The 19,722-nt window shown below is 40.1% G+C and overlaps 3 protein-coding genes and 1 long non-coding RNA gene across 4 annotated transcripts in view; 1 reads left to right on the plus strand and 3 right to left on the minus strand.

Moving 5' to 3' along the window:
* LOC309493992 overlaps window positions 1-10,522 on the minus strand; it is a 138,752-nt gene extending 128,230 nt beyond the window's left edge. The window contains exon 1 of the long non-coding RNA XR_014204170.1: window positions 10,506-10,522. This is a non-coding gene — a long non-coding RNA (uncharacterized lncRNA). The remainder of the gene's footprint in view (window positions 1-10,505) is intronic.
* The window catches only part of LOC309493708 (B-cell receptor CD22-like), a 273,995-nt gene that overhangs the window by 250,385 nt on the left and 3,888 nt on the right, over window positions 1-19,722 (minus strand). The gene's annotated exons all lie outside the window — the stretch shown is intronic.
* Window positions 1-19,722, plus strand: part of LOC309493716 (polymeric immunoglobulin receptor-like) — a 223,154-nt gene that overhangs the window by 47,278 nt on the left and 156,154 nt on the right. The gene's annotated exons all lie outside the window — the stretch shown is intronic.
* Window positions 12,806-15,265, minus strand: LOC309494744 (polymeric immunoglobulin receptor-like; the record flags this gene model as incomplete). The annotated part of the gene is made up of 7 exons (XM_082164155.1): window positions 15,041-15,265; window positions 14,657-14,953; window positions 14,237-14,554; window positions 13,804-14,112; window positions 13,394-13,705; window positions 12,994-13,311; window positions 12,806-12,909 (listed from the first exon to the last, which is right to left on the minus strand). Exons 1-7 carry the CDS (start codon window positions 15,081-15,083, stop codon window positions 12,806-12,808), a joined length of 1,701 nt encoding a protein of 566 aa, XP_082020281.1. The 5' UTR covers window positions 15,084-15,265.

Here is a 19,722-nt window from a genome sequence, read left to right on the forward strand (position 1 = left end):
CTTCAATATCAAAAACATTTTTCAGACTTAATTCTTCCTGTTCTAACTTTCTACTTTCCACCCGTAATACTTCCCGTTCTTGAGAGAATTTTTGACAGTGAAGAATTACATGCTCAACTGACTCCTCTATTTGACAGTGATCACACACTCCTGAAGGGTGCTTATTTATTAAATGCAAAGTTTTATTAAGCCTAGTATGTCCTACCCTTAGCCTTGTCAAGATGTTCTCCTCTTTATTGTTTCTTCTGGCTATCCTTCCTGTACCCACAACTTGCTGTAATATATAGAGATGTCGCCCCGTGTTTCCTGTATCCCAACTGTTCTGCCACTCCTTAATGATATTTCGTTTAATTATTCCTTTAGCTTCAGACTTACTGAGTGAGACGCACAAGACCTCCTCCTGCATCAGGGCCTGCTTTGCTAATGTATCCACATCTTCATTTCCCTTAATCCCTCTGTGTGCTGGAATCCACATAAATGTTACCTGCATGTTCATATTTTTAATTCTGTACAATGATTCATAGATCTCATTTACTATATCTTGCCTGCTGTTAGATGCAAATGACTGCAGTGACATTAATGCCGAGCATGAGTCTGTACATAAAATAACTTTTTTAATTTGTAACTCTTCTACCTTCTGTAATGCTATTACAATAGCCAACATCTCAACTGTATACACTGATAGATGATCTGACGTCCTTCTCTTACCAGAAACATGCAATGTAGGAATACTAAAACCAAAACCTGCTTCCCCTGTATTAGGATCCTTGGATCCATCTGTATATATTTCAACATATGTTTGATATAGTTTTTGAATTCTATCTTCCACCAGTTCTGCAATATTTCCAAATCCTTTTTGACCCTGCATTTTTTCCAGGAAATATAAATCTACTGACACTGGAGGAAACAACCAAGGAGGTGTCACTGATAATGGCACTGTCGGGATATATCCACCTTGATTTAATGTCATGTCTCCAGCTATTTCCTCACATCTCCATGCAAAGCATCCCCGTTTAGCTCTTTCACTCTCCCAACATGGGAGAAGTATCTTAGTTGTTGGATGTCGATCCCCTGAATGCCCTTGTAAATTTATCCAGTAGTGCATCATTAACTGCTTACGTCTAATGTGCAACGGCATTTCCCCCATCTCAACCTGAAGAGCAGCCACAGGAGTTGTTTTCACAGCCCCACAGCATAGTCTTAGAGCTTGAGCTTGCACCACATCCAACTTCTTTAATGACGTTTTTGCTGCCGATCCATAAGCAATGCACCCGTAATCTAATACTGATCTTATCAATGCTATATACACATTTTTACTAGCAGCCCTACTTGCCCCCCATTCTGACCCTGTTAAGCATCTCATCACATTTATTATCTTTTTACACTTGGTATTTATCCTTCTGATATGCTCATTCCAAGTTAACTTATCATCAAACCACATACCCAAAAACCTAAAAACTTTTACTTGTTCTATATCTTGCCCATACATCTTTACCTGGGCCTCAACCCCTATCTTTCTAGTGAAAAATACTGCCTTGGTTTTCCCAATTGCAAACTTGAATCCCCATGCAATTGACCATCTCTCCACCACATTAATTGCCTCTTGTATTTTACCTTTAATATGATTAATGTTCCTTCCCCTTTTCCATAAGGCTCCATCATCAGCAAACAATGACTGTCCGATATCCCCCTGTACTTGTGAAAAAACATCATTAATCATTATGGAAAAGAGTATAGGGCTAATAACACTGCCCTGAGGAGTACCATTCTCTACCATGTATCTTCTTGAAACCGCTGTCCCAATTCTTACCTGTATACTTCTCTCATCCAAGAATCCCTTAATCCAATTATATGTCCTACCTGCTATTCCTATCATTTTGAATTTTATCATTACTCCCTCCTTCCAAACCATATCATAGGCCTTTTCTACATCAAAGAACACTGCCATTACAGATTCTTTATTAACTTGAGCTTTCCTTATCTCTGTTTCCAAACACATAACAGGATCCATCGTTCCTCTACCCCTCCTAAATCCACTCTGATGAGGTGATAAAATTCCTCTACTTTCCATACAAAAGGATAATCTATCTGTAATGATCCTTTCCATTATCTTTCCTACATGTGACGTAAGTGCTATTGGTCTATAATTCATTGGGCTTGACAAATCTTTCCCTGGTTTCCTGATGGGAATAATTATAGCTTCTTTCCACCCAGTTGGCAATTTCCCTAAATCCCATACTTTATTATAAAAACCCAGCAACTTTGTAGATGCTAAAACACCTAAATGCTCTATCATTACATAACAGATATCGTCTTTACCCGGAGATGTTAATCCAGATTTTTTTATTGCCCTTCTCATTTCTTCCATTGTAATTTGCGCATCCATTATACTATTACTATCCTCCCTTCTCTCAAGATAATTTCCATATGCTAATCTTGTCATTGTCCTTCCTCTCTTGCCCTCCTCCGTTAAGTTATCGGAACTATGAATAAGAGTAAATGCCTTCGCTATCATCTCTGCCTTCTCCTGGTCAGACACTGCTGTTTCCTCCCCCATCTTCAATATTGGATACTTCCATTCCCTTCTAATTCCTCGCATACTCTTAATCATGTTCCACACATCTCCAACAGGTGTTGCTCTACCAATTTTGTCACAGAAAGTTTGCCAGCTTTGCTTTTTTGCTTTTCGTATAATTTTCCTAACATTTGCTTGCGTTTCTTTATATTTAATCAAATTATGAAAATGATGGGTTCTTCTTAATAATCTGAGTGCTTTATTCCTTTCTTTCACTATTTTCCCACACTCCTCTGTCCACCAGGGAACTGCCTTTCTTTTCATTTTCCCTTTGCTTTTAGAAATCGTTTCTTTGGCAACTTGTAGTATTGTTGTTCTAATATTTTTATCAATCTCCTCAATTTCCTCATTTAGATCTATTTTGTCCATTTCTATCTCACACATATATTTAAATCTTTCCCATTTTGCACTACTAAATATCCACTTCCCCACTAATCCCCTTTGATCCTTATTTATTTCCAATAAAACACTACACCATACTGGAAAATGATCACTACCTACCGATGATTCTTCAGATAGCTCCCACTCACATATTCCCGCTAAATTCCTAGAAACTAAAGTTAAATCCAAAGCTGAGATGTTCCCTGTATGCACATCTATTCTAGTCCCTCTCCCATCATTTAAACAAACCATGTTTCTCTCTTCTAGCAATTCTTCTATAACCTCACCATTTGCATCTGTGCAAATCTTCTATAACTCCCCATAACGTACTATGAGCATTAAAGTCCCAACACACCTTGTTACCATCCAACCCTACTATTTGTGTTATCTGCCCCAGCTCTAATTTCCTACAAGGATTATAATAATTTATAATTACACACTCTCCCTCATTTGTCCATATCGCTACACTAACATATTCTTGTTCTTTCCCCCCTACACTCACTTCTCTGAATGAAATATCATTTCCAATAAATGTAGCACATCCTCCCCCTACTCCATCCCCCCTATCACACCTTACAGAGGCATATCCATCCAACCTGAATTCAAAATTTGGTCTCAACCAAGTTTCCTGTACACAAATAATGTCTGGTTTATTGGGAAGATCATCAATGTACTTTTTAAATTCCTGTCCATTGGCCATTAAGCTCCTAGCATTCCATTGTAGCAAGAGGACCATTATTAATACTATCCAGTCCCTACTTGCTCCTGGCTTGCTTGATTGCTTAGCTCATTCCTCACCTCCTCCCATGTAAACTCCCTGATATCTAGGTGATAAACTGCTGCTTTTACGATTATTTGTATTCTCTCCGTTTTAGATTTCACCTCCATAGTTGCATTTATCACCCCTGCTATGAAAGTGACTAACTTCTTTAGATCAACCATTACTATCCCCTCCTTTGCCTGGTCTGGTACTTTTATATTTTGTCTTTCAGCTCGGTTTCTTTCATCACTCTTACTAACCATTTTCACAGCTTCTGCATATGAGATCTTATTTTGAATTTTAGCTCGTTGTACTTCCATTTCCCTTCTCATCATCTCACATCCACCGTAAGCCACACTATGACTACCCCCACAATTACAACACTTTGGTTGCTCGTGATTACACTGACCATACTCATGATCTTCTCCACATCTTGCACACCTTCTTCTGCCTTTACATGTTATTGCTGTATGTCCAAACCTTTGACAGTTATAACACCTCATTGGCTTTGGAACATACTCTCTTACACTATAACTAAAAAAAACCTAGTGTTACATTCTTTGGGAGCACTTCCTCCTCAAACTCCAGAATCACCAGCTCACTGTCCTTCCTCACTCCCTCCCGAGATATTTGCATCCTTCGAGCACCTTTTAGATTTCCTCCTTTAAGATTTGCTTTGATTTCCTCCATTGTGACCCCGACTGGTACCCCCCATATCACTCCCTTACTCCACATGTTTCCTTTTTCAATTTGACTTGTACTTATTACTTTAAACCTCCCAATTTCTTTAATCCTTCCAGCCCTCTCTCTCTGTTCTTCATTTTTACATCCTATCATTAGATTACCATCTCTCAACACCTTGGCTACTACAATATCCCCGATCTGGTTTCTCAATACAGTTGTTAATTTCACCGGACTTATTGACGAAATTCCCTTCTCCTCACTAAATCTCAATATGATTTTAAATTCTAGTCCTTCCGTACCTTTATCTTTTATTACTTTCCCATAATCCTCATTACTCCTCACCCTCTTTGTACTGATCCCAGAAAAGGTTTTTCCTCTCTTGTCCCTCTTTTTTTCACCTTCTTGACTTATATCCATACCTCCCTCACTATCACCCACATCAGTGTCCCCCCACTCTGACCCATTCTCAACATAGTTGTGCCTACCCGCTGCCTTCTTCATCTTCTCCGTTTTTAGTTGACCTCTTTCCAAACTCCCACTTCCAGACACTCCTTTCTCCCAGGATCATCCGTCAGTTCTTGATTAAACGTTTGAACCATTCGCCCGAGCTCGCTAAGTTCCAGTGTAACTTCACTTCCTCGGGGAGAACTTCCGGGCAGAAAGAAGCCCGCGTCCTCCTCAGCTAAGAAGAGTCTTCTTCTCTCAATATCTACGTCTCAGTCAACCAGTTTATATAGCGGCCCCTACAGGGAAACTACGGTACTGCATATATCTAACAAAAGTGTAGAACAGTGTAAAACTCTAGTCTAGGGGGTTACATGATGACAAACAGAAACTCATAACTGTGAGTATTTCTGCTGTGACTCCAGATGATGGAGGAGTTTATTTATGTGGAGTTTGGATCAATGGACACTCGTACAGTTACTCCATTACTGTTCATCTGCACATCATGGGCGAGTAGAACAAACTATCAGCGTCATCTAGTAAGTTTCAGTATTTGCTAAATGTCACATTCAAACTGATGAAGACACTGATTCAGTCAGATATTTGTGATTGACAGCTAAAGTGGGCGTGTCTGGAGCGACTGGTCTCTCAGGAGCGGAGAGACCATTCGCTCCACCATACACCATAAAGCGGAGATTGATCAGTTATTGGAGAAGGCATTACAAAGGGGTTGGATTTCTGAAAAAGAAAAATATTTTTTGACTGTAAAACATCCTGTATGTCCCGTGTTTTATGGACTTCCCAAAATACATAAATCCCTTATTGATCCACCACTCAGGCCCATTGTGTCTAGTATTGGCTGTCTAACTGAACCTTTGTCACATTATCTCGACTTCTTCTTGAAAAAATATGTATGTGAATTACCATCTTATTTAGGTGACACATCTGACATATTGAGACTTTTGGATTCGTTTGAATGTGACCATGATTTTGTCACAGGTCGGGGTGGGCCAAGCCAGACTGCGCTCACCCCTAAACCACTGTCACCCAGAGGAGCGTATCAAGGAGGAGGCAAGAGGCAGGAGTAAAAGGAATGGCAACATTATTTTCTATTAAAAAGCAATTAAGAAATCCTAATCTAAAATTCCTTGTCTTCTTCTTCCCAGGAACCCGGAACAGCACCGCCGCGGGTATGGACCGGCGAGAATCTCAGGTGAGTATCACAGGTGAGTAAGGATATCGAGGCTCACTTCCTTCACGGACTGGTGTCAGACTCCCAGTGGGAAAGCGTTGGACAGGTGCGTATCACAAGTGAGTAGGGAGAACGGGGATCACTTCCTTCACAGGTGAGTGTCAGAGGTGAGTAGAGGGATCACGGCTCACTTCCTCACAAACTGGTGCCAGACTCACAGTGGGAGAGCGTTAGACAGGTGGATATCACAGGTGGGTAGAGGAATCACGGCTCACTTCCTCCACAGACTGGTGCCAGACTCGCAGTGGGAGAGCAGTAGACAGGTGAGTATCACAGGTGAGTAGAGGGATCACGGCTCACTTCCTCGCAAACTGGTGCCAGACTCACAGTGGGAGAACGTTAGACAGGTGGATATCACAGGTGAGTAGAGAAATCACGGCTCACTTCCTCCACAGACTGGGGCCAGACTCACAGTGGGAGAGCAGTAGACAGGTGAGTATCACAGGTGAGTAGAGGGTTCAAAGTGCACTTCCTTTCCAGACTGGTGCCAGACTCGCAGTGGGAGAGCAGTAGACAGGTGAGTATCACAGGTGAGTAGAGGGATCAAGGCGCACTCCCTTCACAGACTGGTGCCAGACTCTCAATGGGAGAGCGTTAGACAGGTGAGTGTCACAGGTGACAGAATCGGCTTCAACAGCAATACACAGTTCTCACATGGGTTGCAAGAGACGGATAACTTCACAACATGCAGGTAGGCTTCAGGGCTGCAGCAGCCTCAAGGTCACAGACAGAGCGGGGTTTCTCTAGAACAGACAGAATCAACTTCAACAGCAATACACAGTTCTCACATGGGTTGCAGGGGACGGATAACTTCACACCATGCAGGTAGGCTCAAAACTGCAGCAGACTCGGGTCGCAGGCTGAGCGGGGCTTCTCCCGGACAGACAGAATCAACTTCAACAGCAATACACAGCTCTCACGTGGGTTGCAGGGGACAGATAACTTCACCCCATGCAGTTGAACTTCAGGGCTGCAGCAGACTCAAAGGCACAGACAGAGCAGAGCTTTCTCTAAGGCAGACGAAATTAAGACTTCACACAGCAGTATACAGTTCTCACGTGTATTGCAGGGGACAGATAACTTCACACCATGCAGTTGGACTTCAGGGCTGCAGCAGACTCCAAGTCACAGACAGAGCAGAGATTTCTCTAGAACAGACAGAATCAACTTCAACAGCAATACACAGCTCTCACGTGGGTTGCAGGGGACAGATAACTTCACACCGTGCAGTTGGGCTTCGGACTGCAACAGGCTCAAAGTCGCAGGCTGAGCGGGGCTTCTCTAGGACAGACAGAATCAACTTCAACAGCAATACACAGTTCTCAAATGGGGTGATGTTATCTCGCAGAGGTTCTTCTTTCTAGACACCGCACGTAGATGTAAGCAATCTCACTCAGCTCTCACGGTAGATAGTAGACCCCCAGGACGCATGGGCGGTTGCACAGCAATAAAGATATTCTTCCACACACACACACTGCAATCCAACTCTAAGCATGCAATCGTGAGGGGAAACGTCAATTTAAACACTGCAACTTCACTCTTCTAGTGCGCATAAGGCCAGCACTCACCCGCAAGTCCTGGTCTACCACACTGATGATCGCCAGGGGCGGACAGAACACTCGAGAGATTTTTCCTCGCGGTCACAGACGGACTTCACTTCGCTGAACTCCAATCGGGGAGAGGAGGTGAGAGATCGACAAAGAATCAGTATTTCACTCGGTGAAGGGTGTACACATGCTCCAAACACTTCAATCCAATACCCAATTTAGTGGAGAACACAATGCAATTATGAGATTCAGTTTGTTAACTACTCATCTCTCTCTTCTCCAGCTCAGTCAGCGCGTTTCATTCCTCTGGGCCGTCCTCGCGTCCTCTCAAACAACGCTCCTCTTCCTTCAAGACAACCCCTCAACTGCAGTGCCCATAACCAATTCCCCACGAGAGAGAAACCACCAACGATCGGGGGGGAGGACGATCCAGATCAACAGGGCAGAAGAACAACACAGCACCACAGCATGGCACAGTACATCCAGCCTTCTCCTCCTCGTGTGTTTTATCCTCTCTAAAAGCGGGAGTGGCCTCAATCAGACGCTCAGAGTGAAGTCCCTACACCTGTCGCCAATCTGCCGTTTAGTTGTCATGACGACAAACACTCATACAGATCTGGAGCTGTTTGTCACCCCGTGACAATTTCATGCTGGTAACTTGTGACGTGCAAAGTTTATATACATGCATTCCTCATAAAGCAGGGACTATCACTAAGCAGGGACTGAGGCGTTACTACACTTCTTTGCAAGACGGGCCACTGATATAGCTCCTCCCAATGAATTCTTACTGACATTGTCGGAAATTGTGTTAAAAATAAACTAATTCCAATATGCAGGCTATTATTACCTACAGAAGTGTGGGGTCAGTATGGGTAGTTGCTTTGCACCGTCGTACGCATGCCTAGTAATGGGTTTATGGGAAGCTACATTTATTGATAACCCTGTGAACAACCTATTCCTTTCTAAAATCCCTCTTTGGAAGAGATACATTGATGATGTTTTCTTCATTTGGATGGGGACTTTGTTTGAACTGGATAAATTCATGGCCTATATCAACTCTACCACATCCTTCTTGAGATTCACAGTAGAACACTCTACAGACAATGTTAACTTCTTGGACTTGACTATTTACAAAAATTCCCAAGGAGGTCTAGAAACATCGATCTATCGCAAACCTCTTAGCAGAAATACCCTCCTCAGAGCAGATAGCCATCACCCCAAACAACTTATTAAAAATATTCCCATTGGCCAATTTTTACGGCTTAGAAGAAACTGTAGTAGCGATGCCGAGTTTGAGCGCAGGGCAGTAGAAATGACAGATCGCTTTCGTAGTAGGGGCTATGCTGAAAGCGACATCTCCGCAGCCTATGAACGAGCCAGATCGATGCAACGATCACACCTCCTGGTTAAAACCAAACGCGCCTCAAAGCAAAGACTCTGCTTCTCCACAGATTTCTCTCATATTGGCGGAGAAATAAAGCATGTCAGTAAGAAACACAGGCACATCTTGCAGAGCGATCCAGCTCTTAAAGATATATGCGCAGAACCGCCGCGTATTACTTTTAAACGTCATTTAGAGACAGATGTGGGCATTGTACCCATTGCTCTAACTCAAATGACACAAAGCAATTTTCAGCAATCAGGTAAAAAATACAAGATTAATTATTTTATTAATTGTAACACCACCCACGTGATTTACATGTTGAAATGTCCATGTGGTTTGGTGTATGTAGGTCAAACTAAACGCCCCCTTAAACTACGCATTGCAGAACACAAAGCAGCAATTCGGAACCGTAATATGGACTATGCAATTGCGAGGCATTATGTACAAGCTAATCACGGCTCCAATGCGTCCTTGAAATTGTGGGGTATTGAAAAAATTCTACCCTCCCAACGAGGAGGCGATATAGTGAAGTCCCTAGTACAAAGAGAGGCTTTCTGGATTTTCACTCTTAACATAGTGGAACCTAATGGTCTTAATGAGGAACTGGGCCTCTCTTGCTTTTTATAGTTCACATTTTGAGGCACTTGTATACATGTTGCTAGCGGGTCTGTATGTATACTTTTTTATGTATACGTGTATTTCTCCTTTTTTTTTGAAGGTGTTTAAGTTATATGTATACACTTTTTCTTTCTTTTTGGTCTTCACCTGAGTGCTTGTATAGGATTGGTTAATTGATGTACCACACCCACCTAGGCCAGTGGCCAATGCCTTGAATTTTTATTCTTTAAAATCTGTACATCGTTGCCATTGACTGTTTGACTCTGAAGAAGACGCATGGGCGTCAAAACGTTAGTCATTTTGCACCAATAAAAATAATTTAAACGTTGTGTGCTCCGGTCCTGCTCCTTGGTCCTAGCTAGACCTTGGGTCTCCTCTTTTGATTTTTGTGTCCTGTTCTGTGAGCACCAACCAGGCTGTTGAAGAGCAAGTGACCCCTTTTTACTGGTCTCTCAGGAGGTCTGCTCCCTTTTTACTGGTCTCTCAGGAGGTCTGCTCACTACAGAAGTCTCATCTGTTTCCAATAAACTGATTTATGATTTGTTGATGTATGTAATGTTTCATTGAAGGTCACTGATCCAGCATCATAAGACATTTCTGAAGAGTAATTTGATGTTGATGATGACAGAAGATCATCAGACTGTGTTTGTGTATCGTGATGAATCTCTGAAGAATCTCTGTCCGTGGTGCTGAACACCTGAACCACTCTCTTCCACCAGTAGGAGATCAGACTCACATTTTACTCTTGAAAATATGCTCAGATGTTTCTCTGTGGCTGTTGACAGTGTTTTATGATTTATGGAGTGATAAAAAAGAGAAATCCAAAACACCCTCTTTAAAAAAAACTTTAATATGTCAACAAAATTAAACAAGAGTTGTAATGTTCAGATCTCTGTTTTAGAAATGCTCCTATAAAATACTCCATTTGCATATTTAAACATACCATTTCAGAAAAGTTGTAATACTAAATAATCTTATTGTACTGTTATTAATCATGTCCTTTGTTCTCTGTTTGTCCTTGAACTTTGTTATACTTCCTGTTTCCTGTTCTGTCGGCCATCTTTGTAGTCCTCTTGTAGTTTTTCATGTTGGTTTCAGGTGTGTCGTTAGCTCGATTTCTTGTTAAGCTTGTTAGCCCCTGTGTATATACATGTTTGGAGTTGGAGGGCTATACAAGTCTTCCCACTGTCTACCTCTCAGTCTCCAGGCTCTCTTCCACTACACAAGCCTGGCCCTCAATTCCTTCCCAAATTCACCACCCTCCTGGACTTTTGTTTTTTGTGGAGCGTCTAGAATCCTGTCCTTAATAGGGGCTCTTTCATGTGTTCTCTGTGTTTGATCAATCAGAAACCTGCGCTTATGGTTGCAATGTGAACCGCTGCTGTTTGTGAATGTTTCCATCAGATGTCACTGTCAACTGAAGCACATGTGAAGCATTAGTTTCACTTCCCTCTTTATTAATCTCTCTCTCTCTCTCTCTCTCTCTCTCTCTCTCTCTCTCTCTCTCTCTCTCTCTCTCTCTATCCCCCCCTCTCTCTCTCTCTCTCTCTCTCTCTCTCTCTCTGTCTCTCTATCTTCTCTCTCTCTCTCTCTCTCTCTCTCTCTCTCTCTCTCTCTCTCTCTCAGGGGAAGTGGGCGTCTCTGTCACGTTCAGCTCTTCATGTTAAACATGTAACCAGGAAAGAAACACTCAAAACTCTTCTGAACACACATCGAGAGCTTCAGAAGAACTGAATCTACTAACAACAGAGAAGATCATTTAATAAGAGAGAAGAATGAAGATCATCTGGACTTTCACTCTGCTGATGATTCCTGGTAAGAATCTGAACTCAGAGTAAATCATGAAAAACAGCACAGAATTGATGAGGAGAGTCTTTAATATAACTATTTTAGGAGATTGAGTCGTTAAACTTTTTTCACGTTAAGTGTTTTAGAATGTATTTTATCCGCGCGCACAAAAGACTCCAACGGACACAGACAGAGTGAAAGACTGGATTTGTTCTCTCGATCAGGTATCGGGTACAAGTGATTTCAAAACTTTTCAGCCGGTTCTAATTAGATTTTTGGATGCTGTGAACATTTTTAGCTAAAAAGACTGTTTGGAACTTTTTGTAGAGATAATCTCCTGTCTCTCCTGCTCCCACTGATCCTGCCCAGCCTAGAGTTCCCTATGTTTCCTGAGTGCCCGCCCAGCCTCCTTCTCCCACCTCCTCTTCCCAAATCAGCCAGTTCCACAGGCCTGCCTCCGCTGCTTCTCTTCAGCCACTCTGCATCTCCTCATACACATCTCGGTGAGGATCTGCCTCGGCTCCGACTCCAGCCTCTGAACCGGGTTCCTAATGACCTCCTACCCTTCAATAGGAAGGAGTTATTCCAACACCTTCTGCCTCTGATGACTTCCAGTGTCCCTCCGACCCCTTAATGGAGGGGAGTAATCACCAACCGTCTGCCTCTGATGGCTTTCAGTAATACACCAGCCTGCATTCAGGAGCCTGGTGTCCCACACTCACGTCTGAGTGTGTGCGTAAACTCACTGTCTCACTTCACAATTCTCTCAACTCTTCTAACCCCCCCAAAAAATATTTAAAATTGTTTAATCAATTTGAATGAATTATTTTTAAAAAATCAGTTTTCAAGAAATGATTCAATGACTCACTGAAGGCATCAGTGTTTTTATGTGAACTATAAAGTATAAAAGAGCACTCCCTTTATAATAACTGAAGCTGTCAATCACTTCAGTTGCAGTGCGATTGTCTACAATGCTTTCACAGTCTTCAGACTACAGAGCGTGAACATAAATAAGCACAGGACCTGTTTGAAAGCAGCTGCATATCAGTGGATACTGAATTTAATCCAAATAGTCTTGGCTATTGGATATTTACATATGACGATGCTTTTTCTTAGTGTGTTTTCTTAGTGGCCCCCATTGCCATATCTATAGATCCAGCCCAATTATTCAAGTGTTAATATATTAACATTTAAATCTGGCCCAAAGACAATGGAGAAATAATAAACTTTAACCTTACCCTTTTTAACAGTGAGAGTGACTTTAGTGATGATGTGAGATCCACACCAGTATATCCCAGAATCCTCTTCTCTCAGATCAGTGATGTTTACAGTAAAGACTCCAGTAGAAGCTTCATCACTGAAAGAGAATCGATCATCTCTGATCGTCTCCAATGAAACTCCATCCTTCACACACATGGAGCATGTTTGCACTGGATTGACACGTCGTCTCCTTCATACTTATAGTCAAGTTCAGCTCTGGAAATATTAGTCAACCATCTATGAGAGAACATCAATTCACAGCCATAGTTTCACATATTCAGATGTATAAACCTTCCTCACCCTCGTTCATGATGACGATCAGATGAGTGTAAAGATAATTCACGTCTCTCTCTAATGTCACTGCACTCCAGTATTTCCCAGCATCCTCTGCTGTCAGTCCAGTGATGGTCCCAGTGAAGCCACTTGCAGTGACGTCATCATTCAGAGTCAATCTGTCAGTCTTGGTCTCTTTCTCTTCTCTCACAGTCTCATTGAGAGTATTTCTATCTCTAGTGGAGCACTTCCCCTTACAGAGAGACTTTGACTTTGATTTATAGATTGAATCATAAGGGCAGAAGATCTCAGCAGATTCTCCTTCACGTCTCACTACTGGAGCCACTGCAAACAAACACAGACATTTAACACACATGATTCTGAATATACTGTATTTACTACAATGAAATCATCTGAATTCACTCACTGAAGAGGTTGAGCTGAATTTTGTTGGTCAGGGAGATGAAAGTCAAATGTGTGTCTCTGGTCTCTGCTCCACACCAGTAAACTCCAGCATCTCTCACGCTCACATTACTGATGCTCACTGTAAAAACTCTCTCTTCATTTCTCTCAGATGAAGGACTCATTTCTGTCACTGCAGATGTGCTGATGTTTTGACAGATGTGATTATCATCCTCTTTGCAGAAATGAACTTTATGTTCCTCTGGGATCTGACAGGTGATGTTGACTTCTTCACCAAGATGAGCAGATTCAGTCTTTGTCTTTGGATATTTTGCATCTATAAAAAAAAAAACACAACAAAAACAGCAACAAATAATTAGATAAAAATCTGAACAAAAATTGGATATAAGAGATAAAGTATTTGTGGTTCCTCACCGTCTCTGACGTCCAGCTGAAGTTCAGTGAAGCTCTCAGTATAGTGAGACACATTCACTCCACATCTGTATGTTCCTGCATCTGCAGCTTTCAGCTCTCTAAAAAACACCATCAAGACTCCTGCTCTGGTGTCGTCATATAAAGAAACATCTCCATTCTCCATCCATTCATCCTGAACTCCTGGATTCTTCCTCTCTGGACATCCATCTGATATTTTACGTATGTATTTTGGCTTGGTTTTGTGTTGAGGATGTTCACACTTGATCATCATACGACCTCCTGAGTGGCCAGTCGCTCTAGACACTTTATCTGTCAATCACAAATATCTGACTGAATCAGTGTCTTCATCAAATGTGACATGTAGCAAATACTGAAGAAGCAAACACTGACTACGTGAACTTACTAGATGACATTGATAGTATGAACTACTCACCCATGATATGCAGATGAACAGTATTAATAATGGAGTAACTGTATGAGTGACTGTAGATCCAAACTCCACATAAATAAACTCCTCCATCATCTGGAGTCACAGCAGTAATTCTCACATTGAAGAGGTTTTTATGTCTGTCATCAGAAACACTAATTCTTTCTTTCCTATACCATTTGCTGTAGATCATCTCAATAGAGTCTTTTCCTTCTTTGAATATGATCTTGGAATCGTTAATATGATTCTGTGAATATTCACAGCTGAAATTGGCAGTTTCTCCAATATTCACCATCACTCTCTTTGACTCTTTACAATATAAATCTGTAATTCAGAAAAAAAGAAAGAAATAGATTTAACATATATAAAAGCTTTGAAATGATCAATAGTTTACTAAACAAAAACTTTAATCTTAAAATGACTGACCTTCTTCCACATTCAAAGTCATATTAATGGTCCACTGGTCTTCAACTGTAATCTGGTATCTTCCAGTATCATGTTGGTTCAGATCTCTGATGTAGATCATAAGGTTTCCCTCATTGTTTTTAAACAGTGTGAATCGTCCTTCATTAATACATTTATCATGTGTCCTATGATTTATTATTGTTCTCCACTCAGGTAATTTGGCCATATATTTAGTGGAGTAACTGTACCAAAGTTTCCCAGAATCAACAAGAAGACTTCCTCCAGAATATCCAGTGACACTGACGCATCTCACTGCACCTGTCAATCAGATTGATACTGTGATCAGAAACCTCATGAACAGAAAACAGCATCATTACTGCAGTGATGAAAGAGAAAAGCTCTGACCTGAGATCAGGGAGAAAGTGAAGAAGATGAGGAGGATCTTCATTGTGAGTTGAGTTCAGTCTTCTTTATGCTGAATGTTCTCTGTGTGAATCTCTCTGTCTCTACATCTGTCTGCTTTAGTTCCTTCCTCTTTCTTCAGCTCTTTATCAGTAATGATCAGCTTTACTGGCTCCTCCCACCATCAGCACTGACTGAATATTACATTAATCACACTGAAAGAGCGCCACCTAGTGGAGGTTACAGTGTCTGATACTGAGAGCTCATACAGGCTTCATCTTCTCTATAGAAGGATGAATGACACTGAACATAATTAATCTGCATTATTCAAATCTTCCTCTAGAGGGCGACAGTATATTTATGTAAGGTGTCTATAGGTGTCTATGTAAACTTAAGGGTCAGTGCGACCGCAGACATTTATAGAGCGATTGTAAGAAAAATTATATTTCTTTTCTTTTTTTCTCATCTATGTTTTGGAAGACATGAAGTGTTTATTTATTTATTTATTTTTTAACCAATTTACCACAGAATTCCTCAAGTACACCATTAGTTTGCATATAAAATATTTTATTTTTATGGGGAAAATAATCACTTTAATGATGATCTAAATTAAATATGAGTGGCTTCTGGATATTGATCTAGGTGTTAGAGGCTGATTTCTGCTGGTTAGAAAAAGGCCTGTATGATTTATAGAAATAGTGTTGTGACCATATATATCCAGCAGAGGGACATAGAGATCCATCATTGTTTCTTTTCTGGATGTGACCGACTGCTTCTATCACAACGTTTTTGATATACACTAAAACACAAAAAAATATATTTTATTAAATCAACCAAATGTAAAAAAGTGATTAACTTTAGAATAATACATTATTTAAAAAAAATATGTAAATAAAACCAATAGCAATAAGCAGAACTGTGTGTGTGTGCGTGTGTGCATCAGTGCATGTGTGTTTTTGTGTGTTTGTTAAATTATAGAAACAACATATAGTTCAAAATATACCACAAAACATAATTCACACATCAGGAAATGTTGAGATACAAAGGCTGATCAACTCAGAGAACATCTTGAGTGAATTCATGTCTTTATTATATAGCGTTATCTTCCTCTCTCTCTGGGAAATCAAAAATGCATCTGATACTTTTGTTTTGACATTTATACTTTGAGGTTTTGACATCTCTATCAGCTGTGAGAAACAGACATGACCTGCAGGATAAATACTGTGTGCCTATAAAAATAATATCATACGTTTACATTTTTCTAAATACAACTGTTGTCATATGAACTTCCATAAGTTGTGTAACTTGTTTTGCTCTAAGAAGTCTTCAGATGTCTTCAGATCTGAACATCTCATTCAGAGGATCATCAGCTGAAGTCTGAGTCTGATTGATGCTTCTGTCACTTTAACAGGCAGTTCTGGATTCAGCACCACGGACAGCAGCTGTCAATCAGTAACACACGATAATGAACCTCATTGGTTCTCGCACGTCAAGCAAACTTGCTAAAAATAAAAAAGCCTAAATTAAATCTGTTCATCATATAAAGTGATCGAGTCTCTTAATTTTTTTTTACTAAACCGCTCAATTCATATGGATTAGTTTTACGATCTCTTTATTAACTTTTTGAAGCATCAAAGTGTTAGTAGCAAATGTCAATGGAGAGACAGAAATCGCTCAGATTTTAGTACAAATATTTTCATTTGTGTTCGGAAAATGAACGAAAGTCTGACCGGTTTGGAACGACATGAGGGTGAGTAATTAATGACAGAATTTCCTTTTTGGGTGAAATAACCCTTTTAAATACACAAACTGGACAAACATTGAAATGCTGAGACTTGTTTTCATCTACTTCCATTGCTTCATCAAATCTTCCCCTAGAGGGCGAAAGTATCATTTTCATGTAAGTTCACTCCCTAGAGCCTGTGTAAAAAGATGTTGAAATGCAAAAAAAAAAAATATCTGGTACTTTGGGTTCTTAACATTTGTATCACTTGTAAGAAACATTAACATCTTTTTAGGAGGAAACAGACCACATCTGGATTTGTTTGGATACTTTCTGCATAAAGACAATAATAATATGAAGGTTTGATGTGGATTCAGCACCTCGGACAGCAGCTGTCAGAGGAACATCAGCATCACTGATGACAGGTGAACTTGAGTTTTTCTGCTTCCTTCCTTTCATCTCTGATTTAGTCATCAAAACCTGCAATCTGCATGGACAAAGGCTCTATGTACTTATTAAATTAGGTCAAAGTTTCATTCCTTCAATGATACATTATTTATTTTTGAACATGCAGGAGGCGAGTATATCTGTGCCTTTTACATTTCATGATTTCAGAACACAAAGAAAATTATGTTCTGTGTCAACTACCATACAACATAATTACATACAACCAAGAAATGTCATGTTTAGTCATTGGAATTATAATATCAATAGAACATGAACTTCTATCTGCCACTAGATGGAGCCAGAGGGTTCAATAAGAGAGATGTGTGTGTGTTTACTGAAGGTGCTGTACATCTATAATAATGCAATGGTGAACAGGACATCACAAACACTAGAGAGATTCTCCAGAGGTTTTCACAGCATCTTTTCAGAGACTTTAAAAAAGTTCAATGCCTTTATTGTCTCCTTAAATCACACTATCCCTCAATGAATTTGAAATGTCAGTTTTTGATATTCATCTCCTCCACTCCACCAGTTTGTTAACATCCGTACAGCTGATCACAGCAGAACCAGAGGTGCAGCGAGGGGAGATTGTGTCATTCCCTTTAGAAAAAGTGTATTTGGTCATACTTCTTTTTCTGTTCGAGCTGCTACTGAATGGAACCGCATTCCCTTAATCATCAGAAATCTAAACACATATTGTACATTTAAGAACCATTTAAAGAAATGGCTTCTTGAATTTCAGATCTGTCAACATTAACACATTTCTAGACCTGCTCTATACACTGCTGGCTTCTTGCCTTGTATGTCATGTTTTTGTCAGATGTTTGTTGGTTTGCTGTATTTCGGCTGTATTTTTTAACATAATAGGATTTCTTACTAAATGTATTGTACAATTTTTTTATTTATTTTTTTTTAATGTAATTTTACTCTCTTTTAGGGTGACTTTTAACATCTGTCCGGGGACTGCAGATGAAAAATAGCCTTCTGGCTAACTCTGGCATATTGACAGAAATGTTTATTAATATGCACTGTCCCTGTAATAATAAATAAATAAAATAAAAATAAAATAAATGTTTTATATTCTGAAAGGCTGCAGTTTGATTAGTAAAACCACATTTGATATAAACGATTTTACGTTTGCCCAATTTTACCATGAAGAACTGGCAACCACTCCATTGCATTGTGGGGGTGTTTTGCACAAGCACATTATTTTCACATTTTCAAGTGATCCTGAAGACCTTAATTGGTTGCTTCAGGTGTGTTTGATTAGGGTTGGAGATGAACTGTGCAGGACAGTCGATCGGCAGGAGCAGGATTGGGCACCCCTGTCCTAAAGAATAAGTTGTGTAATGCTATTTTTATGAGCTCAGACATTACCACAACATTTTTTTATTTTTTTATTTCAACATTATACTTTTGAGTAAACATTCACACATTGAGGTAGTGAAGAAAACGATAGACCGGCATTACATACATAAAGTAAAACAATAATGACATTTACAGATGGTCTAACCAGAATAGAAAATCTCTGCAGGCTATCATGTTTTGCTCTAGGGTATAGCTGACCAGACTTTCAACTATTTCACCATTGTCAGTTTTTGCATTTTTTGACAGCAGTGACACACAGAGATGTACAAATGTACAGATACAGAGTATTTCAGTGACTCCTAATTCATCACTACATTCACTACATTCACGCAACACATCCAGAACTTTTCAGAGGATTACGCCGTTAGGCTCTTTGCCATTAAAACACATGGGCGTTACATCAGTCCATGACTTTGTCAAGCCTCTTACGACATCCATTTCATTTTTGAGATTTCTAACACGTATGGTATCCTGCGCACAATCGTTTTTCATATCACATGCAGCATCGATGATCCTGTGCATCAAGCCAACCATCTGGCCTCTAAAATGATCTTTAACCCTCTGAGGTCTGAGGGGTTTTTGGGGTCCTTGAGATGTTCTGACATGCCCTGACATTTGTGCTTTTTTCAGTTGCTTATAAACATATTAATGGCAAAGGTATAATTACACTCTATTTAGCACAAACAGGGCTACCATAATATGTGAGCAACATGCATGTACATGTTTGTATTTTTGAGAGAATAATGTTTATGCATGGTTATTGAAAAAACTAAAAACTAAAGTTTCTGAAATAAGGCCACAAAACACATACTAAATACGTGTCAATAAGACTTTTGACTAATTGATGTCGTTGCCTAGAGTTTTTTCTTCAAAATGATGTGAAAATCATCCTGCCCTTATCATTCACATAACACAATACATTGATTTAAATCTTGTAAAACACTTTTTGTTTGTAAAGGCAATATGCGCAAGGGGCGTCAACCATTCAACAGCATCATGCATATGTAGTGGTTCACACCTCAGGAGACAATGGGGCCCGCATACCTAATGAGCCATTCATTCAGGTGTGTCACCTATAGCCACAAGAAAGAATGCAAGAGCAATATATATACAGTATATATATATATATATATATATATATATATAT

This window comes from Leuciscus leuciscus (genome assembly GCF_965113295.1).
Source record: "Leuciscus leuciscus genome assembly, chromosome: 3".
In the NCBI taxonomy this organism is placed as follows: Eukaryota; Metazoa; Chordata; class Actinopteri; order Cypriniformes; family Leuciscidae; genus Leuciscus; species Leuciscus leuciscus.